At 30.0% G+C, this 15,614-nt stretch overlaps 1 protein-coding gene across 5 annotated transcripts in view; it reads right to left on the bottom strand.

The window, feature by feature from the left end:
* LOC122635861 (ankyrin repeat domain-containing protein SOWAHC) overlaps positions 1–15,614 on the bottom strand; it is a 230,070-nt gene that overhangs the window by 60,316 nt on the left and 154,140 nt on the right. For 4 of the 5 annotated variants that reach the window (XR_006328775.1, XM_043826534.1, XM_043826536.1 and 1 more), the window contains one exon: positions 14,797–14,809. Coding sequence is in view for 4 of the 5 variants with exons in the window: in XM_043826534.1 (XP_043682469.1) it covers positions 14,797–14,809 (13 nt within the window). In the remaining variant the exon portion in view is untranslated. Of the gene's footprint in view, positions 1–13,938; positions 13,942–14,796; positions 14,810–15,614 lie in introns of all 5 variants that reach the window. The other variant, XM_043826535.1, reaches the window with a different exon arrangement.

The following is a 15,614-nucleotide window of genomic DNA, read 5'->3' as shown; positions in this document are numbered from 1 at the left end:
CTCTCTCTCTCTCTCTCTCTCTCTCTCTCTTTTTCTCTCTTACTCTTTCTATCTGAATAGCGGGTGTTTAACGCGCGCCTCTATTTACATAATATTTCGCGAGATTCGTATCGAAGGAGAGATCACGGCATATTCTAATACTTTCCCCCCCCCCCCATTCTCCCTTTCCCTCAACCCCACGCAACTCTTTTCGTCGTTATAATCACGATCTCGGAAGAGGATCAATTTTTTTGAGTCGCTGCGAGGCGACGAACCTCATTACGCATTTTGAGCATCGTTTCTTCGTATTCTTCTTCTTTTTCTTCTTTTCCTTTTTTCCATTTCTTTTTTGTTTCTTATTTTTTGTTCTTTCTATTTTCTTAACTCTTTTCTCTTCTCCTTCGCGCTATCTTTTGATATTGTTGTTGATGTTTTTTTATGAAAAGAATGTTATTTATGAAAGAATGTTATTTTATGAAAGTTATTTTATGAAAGATTTCACTCGCGTTCTTTTTCAATTCTTCGTAATTCGATATTTTCATTTCTTATCTTTCTTTTTTCTTTCTTTTTCGTATTTCTACGGAAGAAAATTATATAATATTGCGTGAAAGTTGTATGGATTAGTATAATTATGTCGTATCAATAGTAATTTGTGTTTGAAAAATTTTTAAGATCTATTGGTTATAACGTAAGAATTAATTTTCTTGCTATAATATTTGAATTTAGTAATTAGATTAATATTAGTTATGTGTATTTTTTATTCGAGTTTAATCGCATTTTTCTAATGCATCGTATTTATGGATATAAGATATCTGTTTATTTTTAATTTAATTCATTTATTTATTATTCAATTAATATATTTATTTATATCATCTCATATATATATATATATATATATAGACATAATATAAATATATGTATATATATAGATATAAAGTATTTGTTTATTTTTAATTTAATTACTAATTTATTTATTATTTAATTAATATATTTATTTATAACATTTTATTTATATGTATATATTTATAATATATATATATATCAAATATAGTTACATATATAGAGTATATTAATCGTACTATAGGTCCATGGAGGTAAGACGATCATGGATCCGCGGGGCGTACTTAGTTACGATGCCGTGTGATTTTCCATGCAAATTGAGTTGTTCGCCTGTCATTATGCTAATAAAAGTAATGACGCGTCGCGCACGGATATAATGCAGCTGCCGTAATGAACGTCGAGAGGAGATCGTTTTTGGATCGAGAAATCGCGACCTGTTTCCTATTTACGATGAAAATCCTTTCAACCATTATTTGAAAAGAAAGACAAAATCTAAGATATATTATTAAATAACACAAATGATAAGATTTTATAGCAACTTATATTGAAATATATTAATACTAATATTTATATATTATTTGTAACGTTGCAATGACTATGTTTCGGTATTTTTTTTCTCTACGTATTTTATTTTATTTAGTATGTCAGTCGCAGTCAGATTAAATCAGAATTAACTTCGTTGATCTGAATGATCAAAGTCTAACGATAAAACTTTTACAAGGCCTGTGAACTTCGGATTCTAACGAAATCATACACACAGACACACACACAAACTTATATATATATATATATATATATATATATATATATATATATAATATATTAAGAATAAGTAAATAAAAAATAATATAAATAATAAATTTATAAATTTATAAAAATCATTACATATTAATAATTATAAAAAATAACATAAATATACATACACATTTATATAATTATTATATTTAATGTATAATTTCGGCTCATAAAAATTTAAGAATGACATTAATAATAAATTATATTTTTACGAGATTTTCTGGACTAATTTCATTTTATCTTTTTCAAATTACGAAACTATAAATCTAAAGACTTTTTTACGATCTGAAAAATAAATATATCTAAACAAATTATTAAGATCGCTAAAAACTTTTGGCCTACCATATATCTATTACAACAAAATATCGTTTTGTATTTGCACCAGACATATTACTGTAATATTGTTACAATAATTTTAACTCTTTGTAAAAACAAGTAATTTTTAAGTTACATACTTGTTTATCTATATAATAAATTAAAAAGAAAATCTTCTTCCACCTTTTCGTTACAAAATTATCTGTTATTATACTTTAATTCGGAAAATTAATGTTCGTTAAGTATACGTTATAGCTACAATTAGCGTGGTATAATTATCTCGTAATTCGTTCGTAATGTGTTAATTAGGACTTGTAATTATCATAATTATAATTGTCAGAATAGTGTTAACATTCCATAATACCGTGTAACTTCTAGTCACTTGTATACGCACATATATATATATATATATATATATATATATATATATACAGACATACATTCAAACATACATGTACATATATATATAATAACATGTGTGTATATGTGTGCAACTATATTTTCTAATTCTTACTTTATTTTTCTTTTGTCAAAAAAGTATTAGAGTTATTTTACATTCCATAAAATAAAGTTCATTAAATACAAATTATACTTAGAAAACTATAACTATTTTGTTAATCATCCGTAATCAATTAATTAATAACGATAATATAAAAAAAAAAGTAGTAGTAAAAAAGAAAGAAATAAATCCCAGAAAAGAAAAATGATCAATTTTTTTTCTAACGAGCCAACAAAATTTATAAAATATCAGATTTTAATTGAAGAGAGAGAGAGAGAGAGAGAGAGAGAGAGAGAGAGAGAGAGAGAGAGAGAGAAATAGAGAGAGAAAGAGAGAAAGAGAGAGAAGCGGCTCGCATCAATGGCTCCTTTCTCACAAAGCCCGAGACTCGTCAGCGAGCCGGTGAATCGTGGGAGTGATCGCGGAAACGTCTGCCGGGCTCTGGCCGTCGCTTTACGTGCGTGCATAATGCATATCGCGTGACTCCGTCACGGATCCGGACAGTTACAACGTGTACACGCGTAACAATATCGCCTATCGAAGGGGCCATCTCTCTCTCTCTCTCTCTCTTTCTCTCTCTGTCTCTCTCTCTTTCTCTCCCTCTCTCTCTCTCTCTCTTTCTCTTTCTCTCTCTCTTACATTCGTTTGGCATTTTAATCGAAGCTACAAGGGAGAAATGGATCGTCGACATACGTATAGTAGTAGTATTATAGATTGTATATATCTCGGTCGAGTCGAAGAACCGTAACGAGTTCTCCGTGTACATATACAAGCAACACACATATATACATACACGCATGGAATGAACTATACATTCGTAAGATGGTGTTAAACACAGTGAAAGAGGGAAAGAGAAAGAGAGAGAGAGAGAGAGAGAGAGAGAAATATCATAACTAAGTTTCTTTCCTTTCCTCATTTCATCCTCACGTGTTTATGTAACGTCCAAGATAGGTATATCAAACTCGACTATTGCGATCGCTACATACTAGCGTAGACGTAAAGAGTTGCAATTACAATCGCGTTGGACTGGTTACATTGTAACGTAATAATAAGCACACATAAGCGACGTTATCTCCGTGGAATCGTGCGATAGAAGTGTCCTTGCTACACGCTATATCTCTTCTCTCTTTCCAAACCCAACCCTACCCCACCCTACCCCTCCCCCACCCCGTTCCACCTGTCCTTCTTTCGTCTCTCCCTTCTCTACCTTACCCCTCTCTCTTTCTCTCACTCTTTTAATCACGATACCGATCTCTTACATCGTTCTTTCGTTAAATGTTAATTTCTTATGTATTAACGACATCGTCATAATTTCGATTATTATCGAGAATGTCAATTTCAAAATTTCCTTTGTTGTACGAAAGAGAAAGAAAAGTTAACATCGTTGTAATTATAAACGATGTAAGTTTTATATATATATATATATATATCATCGAGAACTTTAATCGGTCGATGAAATTTTGATTATATTAAATTGTACTAATCTTTAATTTCCGACTGTAATTTATTAATTTCCGCTTTTTACTCTTAACTTAAAGCAAGCGCGAAAGAAGTTGTTACAAATATAATAATAAAAATGATAAAAAATGAATGATTAATTATCATACTTGCTCAACATATCCTCGCCACCCCTATACACGTACATTTACTTGTATGCATACGTGTATAAATACCGTAAGAAAAAAAAAATATTTTTTGCACGCTATAGGGAACATAGGTTTCTTTCTTTCCTTTTTTTTTTCTTTCTCATTTTAATTCTACAAAGTGGCTGGAAATGGTCGAGAAACTAGAGAGAGAGAGAGAGAGAGAGAGAGACGAAGAAAGAACGAGAGGAGGGGTTGGAGGTTGAAGGTTATAGGAGAAGAGGGAAGGGAAAGGGAAAGGGAAAGGGTTCGTTGCACGAGGAGCCGTTTAGTAAAAGTCACGTTGGGGAAAAACTGTTGTGTTGGAAGGCGGGAAGCAGCACACCCGCTGTGCTTTTACGAGCTGCGGCTTCAGCGCGCGTTGGCCAATTACACCTTCCACGGTTAGGTGGTTCCTTCGTCTTAACGGGCAGTTAGTGCCAACATAAATGTCCCCACTGCACGCTTTTAATTGCTCGCTTATGGCCGTGCTCGCGGTATAAAGGGAAATTTCGATGAGAGGAAAGAGAAGGTGAGAGGGAGGTAGGATGAGAGAGTGAGATGATAAGAGAGGGTGAGAGGGAAAGAAGGGAAACAATGGTTGGTTGGTTGGTTGGTTGGTTGGTTGGTTGGTTGGTTGGGTCGAACGGTTTACTCGGTGTTGAGCTTTTTAAACTCGTCGTTCAATTCGTTGCCCATTTCGATAGAGATTACATTTTGGTGTAATCATTTGAGAGAGATTCGTTTGAATAGTTCTGTTTTTTCTTTGCTCCCTCTTTCTGCACGACATGCACATGTTTTATTGTTAATAATAGCCGATTAGCAATCACGTTAGATGGTAATTAACGTTACCTCTTACAATTAATGTAATTTTAATGTAAGACGGTATCTCTGCTTGGTAACACGAGTAAATAATTTTTCATTCAAAAAGAAAAAGAAATGACGTTGGGTGGGGGTAAAAAGAAAGAGAGAGAGAGAGAGAGAGAGAGAGAGAGAGAGAGAGAGATAGCTATTCTGACTTACAGTCGGTTTGTTATTACTCGTTGGCTCGTTTAACGTGACTTTGTAACTCAAATATGTATCTTCTTAACGCGTGTACATACTGAACGTTATTACCGAACGAGAACGTATGTATTTGCGATGATCTCGCTTGTCTCTCATTATTTTACTAATTAAGAACTTTTATTTCCCTCCTCACCCTCTTCCTCCCTACCTCTCCTCCCATCAACGAGATAGATAACCACGCTCGAATGCCTTACTGAGCAGATATCGTCCGCCAATCGGCCATCTTTATTTTTTTCTTTCCCTTTTTTTTTTCTTCTTTGCCTCCTTCTCAAATACGTATATATGCTTTTCTCCTTCCTTTCTTCTTTCTCGAGAGAGAATGATATTTTTTTTTCTCTTTTTTTTTGTCCTCCTTATATTAAGTCAGCAGAACTAGCTAATTATCTGATCTCAATTAAGACGTCGTCGTCATTGCCGCGGCCATTTCTTTTCGAAGTCTCTATCGCGATGAATTCTTTATTTAAGGAATTCAAAGAGGAGGTGGTCTATATACCAGCAACGTTCCCTCAATGCATGAAAGCGTGTTAACATGTTGCAAAAAAAAAATTTACCGACCTCGACCATCCGTCGTTCATATAAGGAAAACGCGTTAGACATTCGGCCGTTGTCTTATCGAATGTACTTAATCGGTAGGCAGGTTCATTCTCTCTCTCTCTCTCTCTTTCTCTCTCTCTCTCTCTCTCTTTCTTTCTTTCTGTTTCTTTCTCTTTCTCTCTCTTTGCACGCCATACCCGTGCCACCATACTTAATTTACATTCCTAATTTATACATTTCTGGCGGAGCTCGAGTGTGCGACTTTAATAAAAGTTTTTGATATCTTTTCTTTTCTTTTTTTCTTTTTTTTTTTTTGTTTCTCAGAAGAAACGCTGAATTATTCCACCTTGAATTTCAGTCAATGTTCTTCTTTATTTCTATTTCGCCTTTATCCTGTTTCTTTTTATCGAATTTTCCTATTTCGATCGTATCGGGTAATTTTCAGTAATTTTTTTCTTTTTCTTTTTTTTTAAGTTTACTGTCGTCGAACTGGACGATAATTATGCTAATATTCTTACGATCTATCGATATTTCTTTTATTTCGAAATTTTTTACATCGATCAAATCGATATTAATTATGTCTAATATAGTCGAAATTTTCATTATTCAAAGTAAACGATATTGAAGAATTTTGAATATTTCTATATTAACAAATTGCTTAAGTAATATCAAAATTGTTCGATATTAATTATTACAAGTATCTAATATAAAAATTTGTTAATGTTAATAAATTAAGATTCAGTAAGATCGAAATATATTGTTTGAATTTAAAAAATTTTTTGGAAACAATTTGTTGAAAATTTTAATATTTGTAAGATTGATAAGTAGCATTAGAGTTTTTCGATATTAATAAATCCAATAATTTCAATACTATATAAGTAAGTAAGTCTCAGAAGTTTTACAATTTGCAATACTTTTTGCTAAAAATTTTGACAATAATAAGATCAATACAGAATATAATAATAGAAAATATTTTCTACATTACTAAGTCCCATAAGGATAATAAGTAATCTCCGAAGTTTCAGGAGTTTCTATTGATAACGTTTACATTAATAAAACTTAAATAATGCCGACAAGTAATATTAAAATTTTTGAAAAGACAATTTCGAAAATTCTAAAATTAATTATTGGCCAGCCGAATAATTTATCGTATTACAATATTACTGTATTTCGTTTACGAATAAATGATTTCTATGTATATTATTAATCTGAATTATATCGAGTTGTTTCATAAATTCAACTCGAAAATTATACCAATCAATGAATTATCCCAATGGCTATGCAAAATGGTGGAATTCTAACCTATAAAATATATCATATGATATATATTGGATCGATGTCGTTGATATCGTTTATTATAACAAATTAGTAATATTAAAATTTTTCAAAAAAAACTCAAAAATGTTGATATTAATCATAATATCACTGTATTTCATATACGAATAAATAATTTTTATATATATTATTAATTTGAATTATATCGAGTTGTTTCATAAATACACGAAAATTATATTAATTTATGAATTATCAATAACCATACAAAATGGTGGAATTCTAACCAATAAAATGTACCATATAATATATATTGGATCAATATCATTGTTATCGTTTATTATAACAAATTATTAACAAATGGATCGAACAATATTTAAAAACATTGTTGAATTAAAGAAATTTGAATGAAAACAAGGATAATATATTTATCGAATGAAAATTAACGAGAAATTTTTGTTATAAGAGAATCGGTTTGCTGCAAAATGACAAACACACAGTTCGTTTTCGAGTTAGAACTCTGTCAGATATGTTTCGCGTCGTGATAAATTCATGGACGACAGGAATTGGAATTTCGGTTATTAATTCGAACGTGGCAGGGAGAAATGGTGTAGGTAGGGTGATGTGAGAGCAACACAGTCGAGAGCCGAACGTTCGTTTCTCGTCGGTTCTCTCTGTGTTCCGGAACCCGCACACGTTTAACGGGCAGACCGCATTTATACCAGTACAAATCAAATGGGATTAAATGTGGTCGCGTAGATGAACATGGGTTCGGTATACGAAGCAGGGAACATAAATTGTAGAGTACCGACTCCACGGATTCGAATCCTCGAGCGGATGTATTTTGTTCGAACGCAATTTGCCGTGTTCGTCGTGGTTCCCGGTTATTCTAGCATTATGTTTCCCGTTAATGAGCTCGCTCTATGTCCTATTAGGAATGAGTCGATGAAAGAGTGATCGCGGATAACATAATATATTATTATTATCATACTTTTTTCTTTTTTATAAAAACATCCAATTGTATATTTATTATCTTAGAAAATGAAGGAGAAATATCGGGAAATATTTCATATGCGGTATAGAAATTTTCTTTTTATTTTGTTCTTACGATTTTTCAGAATTCAAATAATTTCTGATGCATGATAACTAGCTCGATGAAAGACTGATCGCGAATAGCATAATTTATTATTATTATCATACTTTTTTCTTTTTTATAAAAACATCCAATTGTATATTTGTTATCTTAGAAAATGAAGGAGAAATATTGGCTATCATTTCATATGGGGAATAGAAATTTTATTTTTATTTTGTTTTTATGATTTTTGAAAATTAAGATAATTTCTTATGTATAATATTAGTTTGATTAGGTATGATTCTTGCTTATTTCATTAATGAAAATCCGTATGTAAAAAAATTCGTATGTAGAATAAATTTTTCGTATTTGTAATTAATAGAATATTATTAAAAATTAATTATTGTAAAATAGCCTACAGTAAAAGATAAATATGTCTTGTTAGTAATGAGTGATACGGATAACACAATTTATTATTATTATTTTCATTTTTTTTTTATAAAAATAATAAAATTCTATATTGGTTATCTAAAAAGATGTAGGAAAAAAATTTCGATTATTATCTCATATGCGTAAAACAAAAATTTTATTTTTATTTCCTCTATATCTATTCTGACAATCAAAACAATCTTAGATACATAATATTCCACTTAATACCATTTAGTACGACTGTTGTTAAAAAATTGAATTTATACGTTTTTTCGAATTAATAAAACTAAAACTTCAAACGCATAACAAAAATGATATATTATACATCTATACGATTAAAAATGATCATTACTAACTTTAACGATTATCAACTTAAAAAATTATTAAATTAAATTGAATTCGTTCGTACGTGCATTAACAATGTATAACATTATAAAAAAACAAGACGCATAATTTTGATTCAGAAAAAAGTACGCACGAGCGCGCACAACAGACACAGACACCCCGTATAACAATAACGTAATAAAATTACAAAACACCATGGACACCTCATTCTCACCATATAACCGATCGAAAAATCATCGTGTAAGAAGAAAGAAACAAAGAAAAAAAAAAGAAAAAGAAAGAAAGAAATCAAACAAAACGAACTAAAAAAAAAAGAAAAGAAAAGAAAAGAAAAGAAAAGAAAAGAAAAGAAAAGAAAAGAAAAGAAAAAGAATCATTTCGAATCCGATCGAGTAGAGAACACATCGCATGCCAATTAAAAAGTCACCGATGTATGTAAATCCGATCGAACGTCCTAATAATTCAATTCGAACGACTGAGGACGTACGATTCGTTTTCGAGTCGAATTCAGCGTGGGTGCGACATACGTTTATACATCGGACGAAGGGAAAGGGAGTAGAGGGAGTAGGAGAAGAAGGATGAGATGAAGAAAAGGGAAGAGTGGGGGAGGGGACCGAAATCGAAGGGGTCAGGTGTGCGTCGGTGGGTCTGAAAAACGAAGTCGAACAAGAAAGGAAGAAAGCGAGCGAGTAAGAGAGACAAAGATAGATAGATTAAAACAAAAAAAGAAAAAAGAAAAAAGAAAGAACAAGAAAAAGAAAAAGAACAAGAAAAAGGACGAATACGAATAAAAATACGAAAGAGAGCGAGTAAGAGAAGAAATAGTCGAATTTCGGTTATTAATATCACGAATGCCGCGTGGATTCCCCAATGGGGGGGCGGTACGACCCCCTCGTGTGCGTCAGACCCAAAGTAGGCCCTTCGGAGGCTCGCCCTTGGGACTCCCTTTTGAGACAATGGACGCCTGTGGTGCTGGATGTCTCCGACGACGTCTGGGGACCCCCGTCGCGACGCAAACGCCACACGCTCGGACCCGTTTTACTACTATAGAGACGTCAGTTATCCGTCTCGTTCTATATCTCTTTCTCTCTTTCTCTTTCTCTTTCTCTCTGTCTCTCTTTGTTTCTCTTTCTCTCTGTCTATCTGTCTGTCTGTTTCTCTCTCTGTCTGTCTTTTTCTCTTTCTTTCTGTCTGTCTGTTTCTCTCTCTCTCTCTCTCTCTCTTTCTATTTTTCTATCTTTTTCTTTTCTTCTTTTTCTCTCCCTCTCTTTCTCTCTCGCAGTAAGTTTCCTGGGGCACCGATTTATTGGAGACGAATCTTCTCTCGAAGTGAAATCGAGAAATGTGTCAGGAGGTCGTTCGAGTGCAAGAACGTTCCTATTAAATTTATTCGATCGACTTTTCACGAGAATCAAACTTTTTTTTTTTCTATCTTTTTGTTATTTCTTTTATATATATACCGGTTCAATTATGAGAAGGATAATATTTTTGTTCCTCTTTTCTTGTATTTGTCTTTGTTTTTCCTTTTCTTTTCTTTTTTTTTTTTTTTTTTTTTCACGAGGATCTAACATTTTATTTTCTTTTTTCCTTTCTTTTTTTCTTTTTTATATATCGATATAATTATAAGTGAAAAGAACAAAGAAATAGAAAAGGAAACTTTCTTTTCAGGAGAATCTAATACTTCTTTTCTATTTTTCTTTCCTTTTTCTTTTTTTTTATTTTTTCATTTCTTTTTCTTCTACTTTCTGTCTTACCTGCTATTCATTTTGGTTTAATTATAAGAAAGAGAATAGTTTTCTTTTTTCATGAGAATCGAATCTTTTCTTTTTATTTTCCTTCTCTTTTGCTTTTATTTCCTCTCATATCAGTGTAATTACAGGAAAGAGATTTTTCTTTTTTTTATACGCATCACTGTTTTTTTTTTCTTTTTTTAATACTTTTGTTTTTTTAATACTTTGTTTTAATTTCTCTTATATCGGTTTAATCATAAGATGAATTTTATTCAAATCTATTCTTTCTCGTTTCGTTTTATTTACTTCCTTTTCTTTTCATCTTATATATCATTACAATTATCATATATAATTATAAGAAAAAGAAAAAAGAAACTTTCTTCGCGAGAATCGATATAAGTAGATAAGATTATTTGAAAGTAATCATTCAATGTCTTATTTATTCTTTCTAATATGAAGTTAACGTTTGACGTAACAATAATCGTTATTCATTTTAAATACCATTTTATCAAACAAACATTATTCAAAATCACAGGTTGAAAGAAATTTGATTAATATATAATGACAAAAAAAAAATCGAAATTTATAGATACATAAATTTCAATGAAATTTCAATGAAAAAGTCATACGAAATGAATTTCATATAATTCGTATCAATACGCCGATCGAACGAATATCAAACTTATTCAAATTCGAACGTCGTCAGAAACTCTCATCCCTTTGTATAATATTATTCGATTTGTTCGATTCATTCGGAAGTAAGTCAGAGCAATGCTTTTCTACTATTGTCGTTGCTATCAATCGTGCAATGAAACTTAACGTTATATATATTGTACATGACCACAAGTGGATGGAGTAAACGTAGGAGAGAGGAGGAGAATCGAAGAGAAGAGAGGGATGAGGGTGGAGGTGGGGGCTGGGAGAGAGAGAGAGAGAGAGAGTAGATGGGTGGTAGAACAATGCACGTTTTAAACGAAGCGATCTGTATATATTTTGTAGTTGAGTACAGATTTCTTCCCGCTGTGCGATCTCGTGTAACAATGTCGCATAGCACAGATGTTCGTTATACCCTTCCTCCCTTACTTATCCCTTCTACATACATAAATGACTACGATAAATAATCCAATATAAGTACTTACACATACATACATATATATGTACAAACATACATACATACGTACGTACGTACGTACATACATACATTCAACCTTTTTAGTCGTTCAATTTCCAATGCGATCCAACATCGAATCCGATCGAAAGGTTCGCTCGATAAAACCTCACCCCACCCACCCCCCTTTACTCCCCCTTCTAGTTCCTCAACCTCTCACTCACCTCCCCCGTACCTCCATAACCGATACTCCAGCATTCTCTTACCGTGTGACAGCATAATCGAAACGGTACCGGTGGTCATTGGCTACTTTAAGAAGCCGTATCGTAACCACGAGGGAGAACATCTTGGACGCGCAAGGAACTAGTTTTTCTTAGGCGAATCTTCTCGAACGCCTCTTGTTGACGTTTTTATTTATGTATGTATATATATATATATATATATATATATATATATAATTTTTGTATTAATAAACGATTAGATAAATATCGATAAATCTTGTCGATATGTTTAAACGAATGGTAATATATTATTTTTCTAATTTGTTCTCGATCAATTGTCTATTTCGATTTGTTCTATTTCTTTCAATCTTTTCCTTTGTTTTTGTTTTTCTTTTTTATTTATTTATTTTCTTTTTTTTAATTCTCGTAAATACAATGGAAAGATGGATATATTTTTTTACGTGTACAATGTAGTATTTATATGTTTTATGCGAAAGAATTTTTTTAAGAAATTGTTAACGCTTGTTGAGAAATAGAGAACGTGTATTCGAGATATATGCAACAAAGAAAGGAAATGAAAAATTAAACGAAAAAATAATCAAACCTTTGGTTTGGTTTGTATCGCGTGCACGTGCTACTAACTGATGGAAAGACGCAACTTAAATGATCCGAAACAGTGTAGAACACATTTCGTGTTTGCAGTGTCGTTATTACATCGTTTAGTCGAACGTACCCGTACCTTCCGCAAACGCGCCGCTTATTTATTATTTCAAAGAAAACTGAAACACAGAAGAGATATGCGAAACCTTGGACCGAGGATCGTGGTCCCTTAAACGTCGCGTGTATAGAAGAAATTATAAGGCTTCGCGGTTAACATGACTCTTCGCGGTACCCGACGAAACGAGAAAACTTCTTCGAATGCCCTTAACCATAGGAAACTATGTAATTTTGAGATAAACTTTGTAACGATGTATTTTCTTTTTTTTTTTTCTTTTTTTATTTGTCTTAGTTTTATTTCTTTAAATATAATGAGAAATTGTTATTTCTCATATAAATCATCGAGGGTAGAAAAAGAAATATTTGCATTTTTCTCGTCGTTTAATCTATCCAGATTAATAATAATCTAATTTCGTAACGAAATTATTTTGTGACGAAAAGTTTTTTTTTTTTTCGACATAGTATATGATAATTATGTTCCATGTAAGTTGTTGGGGATGAAAATAATATTGGTAAGAAAAAGTAAACAAAAAAGAGAAAAATATTAAAATTTTTCACGTTATTTGATCTATTCGGTTTAATAATAATCTAATTGCGTGATAAACTTCGTTTGATGAAAAGTATTTTTTTTTTAATATATACATATATATATATATATATATATATATGTATATGTATATATAATAATTATTTCCCATATAAGTTGTAAGGGATGAAAGTAACATCGGTAAAAAAGAAAAAGAAAATATTAAAATTTTTCTTGTCATTTAATCTATTCAGTTTAATAATAATTTAATTTCATGATAAACTTTGTCAGGAAAAATATTTTTTTTTTTTTTAAATATATATATGTATATAATAATTATTTCCCATGTAAGTCGTCGAGAATGAAGGTAACATCGATAAACAATTCTTTTCTTAATTTCTTTCATTGCTTAATATTTTTATTGATAATAATGTAAATAATAATATAATTTTGAAAAAACTTCAGAAAAAAATACATCCCCATTTTTCATCATATAATCGATATTTTTCCCATAAGTCGTCAATATTTTTTTTTCGTTTATCTTCTGTTTTTTTTTTTTTTTTATATATATATTTAATCTATTTATTAATAGTTAAATTTTTTATTTCATTTTTTACCACATAAGTAAACCTTCATTTCCCATAAATTATAGAGATTGAGAATAACGTTAAAGGACATTTTTAATAATTTCTCTCGTTATTTAATACATCTGTTAATAATAATTTAAATAATAATCTAAGAAAACTTCGGATTCAAATACTTCTTTCTTTATCATATATATCAGTAATAGTAACGTCGTTATAAAAATAATATAAATTTTTTGATAACTTAATTTATTTATTTATAATAAATTATGTAATAATACTCACGCCCTGAAGATAGTTGATTTTATCCGAGACATTGTTCCACATCGTATAATCCAGGAATGGGACGTTGATGAACATATAATAAAAAATTAAAGATGAGAGATCATGATCGAGAAGTCTCAGCATATGTCACCGTTTCAAAAGTTACAACAATTTGAAAGTTAATAACAAATTAAATCTTTTAGTTCAAGTTGAAACAAAAGTTAATAACGATTTAAACCTTTTGCACTATAATTTTCCTATATTTGTTTTCTCAATTATCACTATAATATTTGGACTATAGTTTTCCGAAATTTTTATACTATAATTTTCTTTGTATTTTCAGACTTATTATTCTCCTAATTATGAAATATCTATTCACTATATTATATTCAATGTTCGTAATTTTCTTTTCTCAAATATTCATTCACTATAATCTACAAAACTCTAGTACTTACTTTATTGAAAATTTCTGCGTTGCTATGTTAATTTGTTAATTATAAATTATCTATAGAATTAATCAAATAATTTTCGATAAAAAATATTGCTTCACTGTACTATACTATACACAAAATGTTTTTTTATATTTTACAACTAAAAATGTCAAAGTTAATTATTAATCGATGTGATAATTTTCGAATGAATTTTTTAACAAAAGTTTCTTAGTGATTTATATTATTAATATTTCTATAAAAGAAAATTATACAAAAATAAAAAAAATAGATAAGTATTATCGCTTCATTGTTTACGTTATAGTGCAAAAGTCCAGCATAATAAAAGGTAAATCGTAAATCAATAAAATATAATATCGCAAAAGACTTTTCGATTCGTGTAAAAATCTCATTAAACTTCGAGATCCTTGATCGTAATAATCCATACTCACGGATGTTGGATCCTGAAACAGAGAAAGAAAGTACCAATCGAGTTAGTAATTAAAATTGAAGCGTTGAAAATCACAAGACCGCCATAACACGGTCAATCTTCGATTTCAAGGATCGATTATCATCAAGGGAGAACTTTTTTCTTTTATTTCTTCTCTTTTCTTTCCTTTCTTTTCTTTTCTTTTCTTTTTTTGATCGTCTGACGTTTTACAAATTTCTTTAACGGAATAAATACGCATGAAAAAAATGCAGAAACAAAAAAGAGGAGAAAAAAGAAAATCCAAAAAAGAAAGGAAAACGAAAATCCAAAAAAGGAAAGAAAAGGAATAAAAAAGAGAAAAAGAACAAAAAAGAAAAAGAAAAGAAAAAATATGGAATTTAAATAAGTTAGAGGGGGCAAAAAAGAATAAAGAAAAAGAAAATAATGAAAATAAAAAAGAAAAGAAAAAAATTAGAAGAAATTTTTTGACAACGATCAAATATTATTATTATTTTATTATTATTATTATTATTATTATTATTATTATTATTACTATTATCATTATTTAAAATTATTATAAATTATTGATATTATTAAAAAAGAAAAAACAGATGGAATTTAAATGTATTAAAGAAAGCAAAAAAATAAAGAAATAAAAAAAAAGTAGAAATGAAAAGAAGATAAAAAAGAAAAGAAACAAATTAGAAGAAATTTTTTGACAACGATCAAATATTATTATTACTTTATTATTATTATTATTATTGATATTATTATTATTATTACTGTTATCATTATTTAAAATTATTATAAATTATTGAAATTATTAAAAAAGAAAAAAC

Source organism: Vespula pensylvanica, chromosome 19 (genome assembly GCF_014466175.1).
Source record: "Vespula pensylvanica isolate Volc-1 chromosome 19, ASM1446617v1, whole genome shotgun sequence".
NCBI lineage: Eukaryota > Metazoa > Arthropoda > Insecta > Hymenoptera > Vespidae > Vespula > Vespula pensylvanica.
The sequence above is the reverse complement of the archived record's forward strand: the minus strand, read 5'-3'. Positions and strand labels throughout refer to the sequence as shown.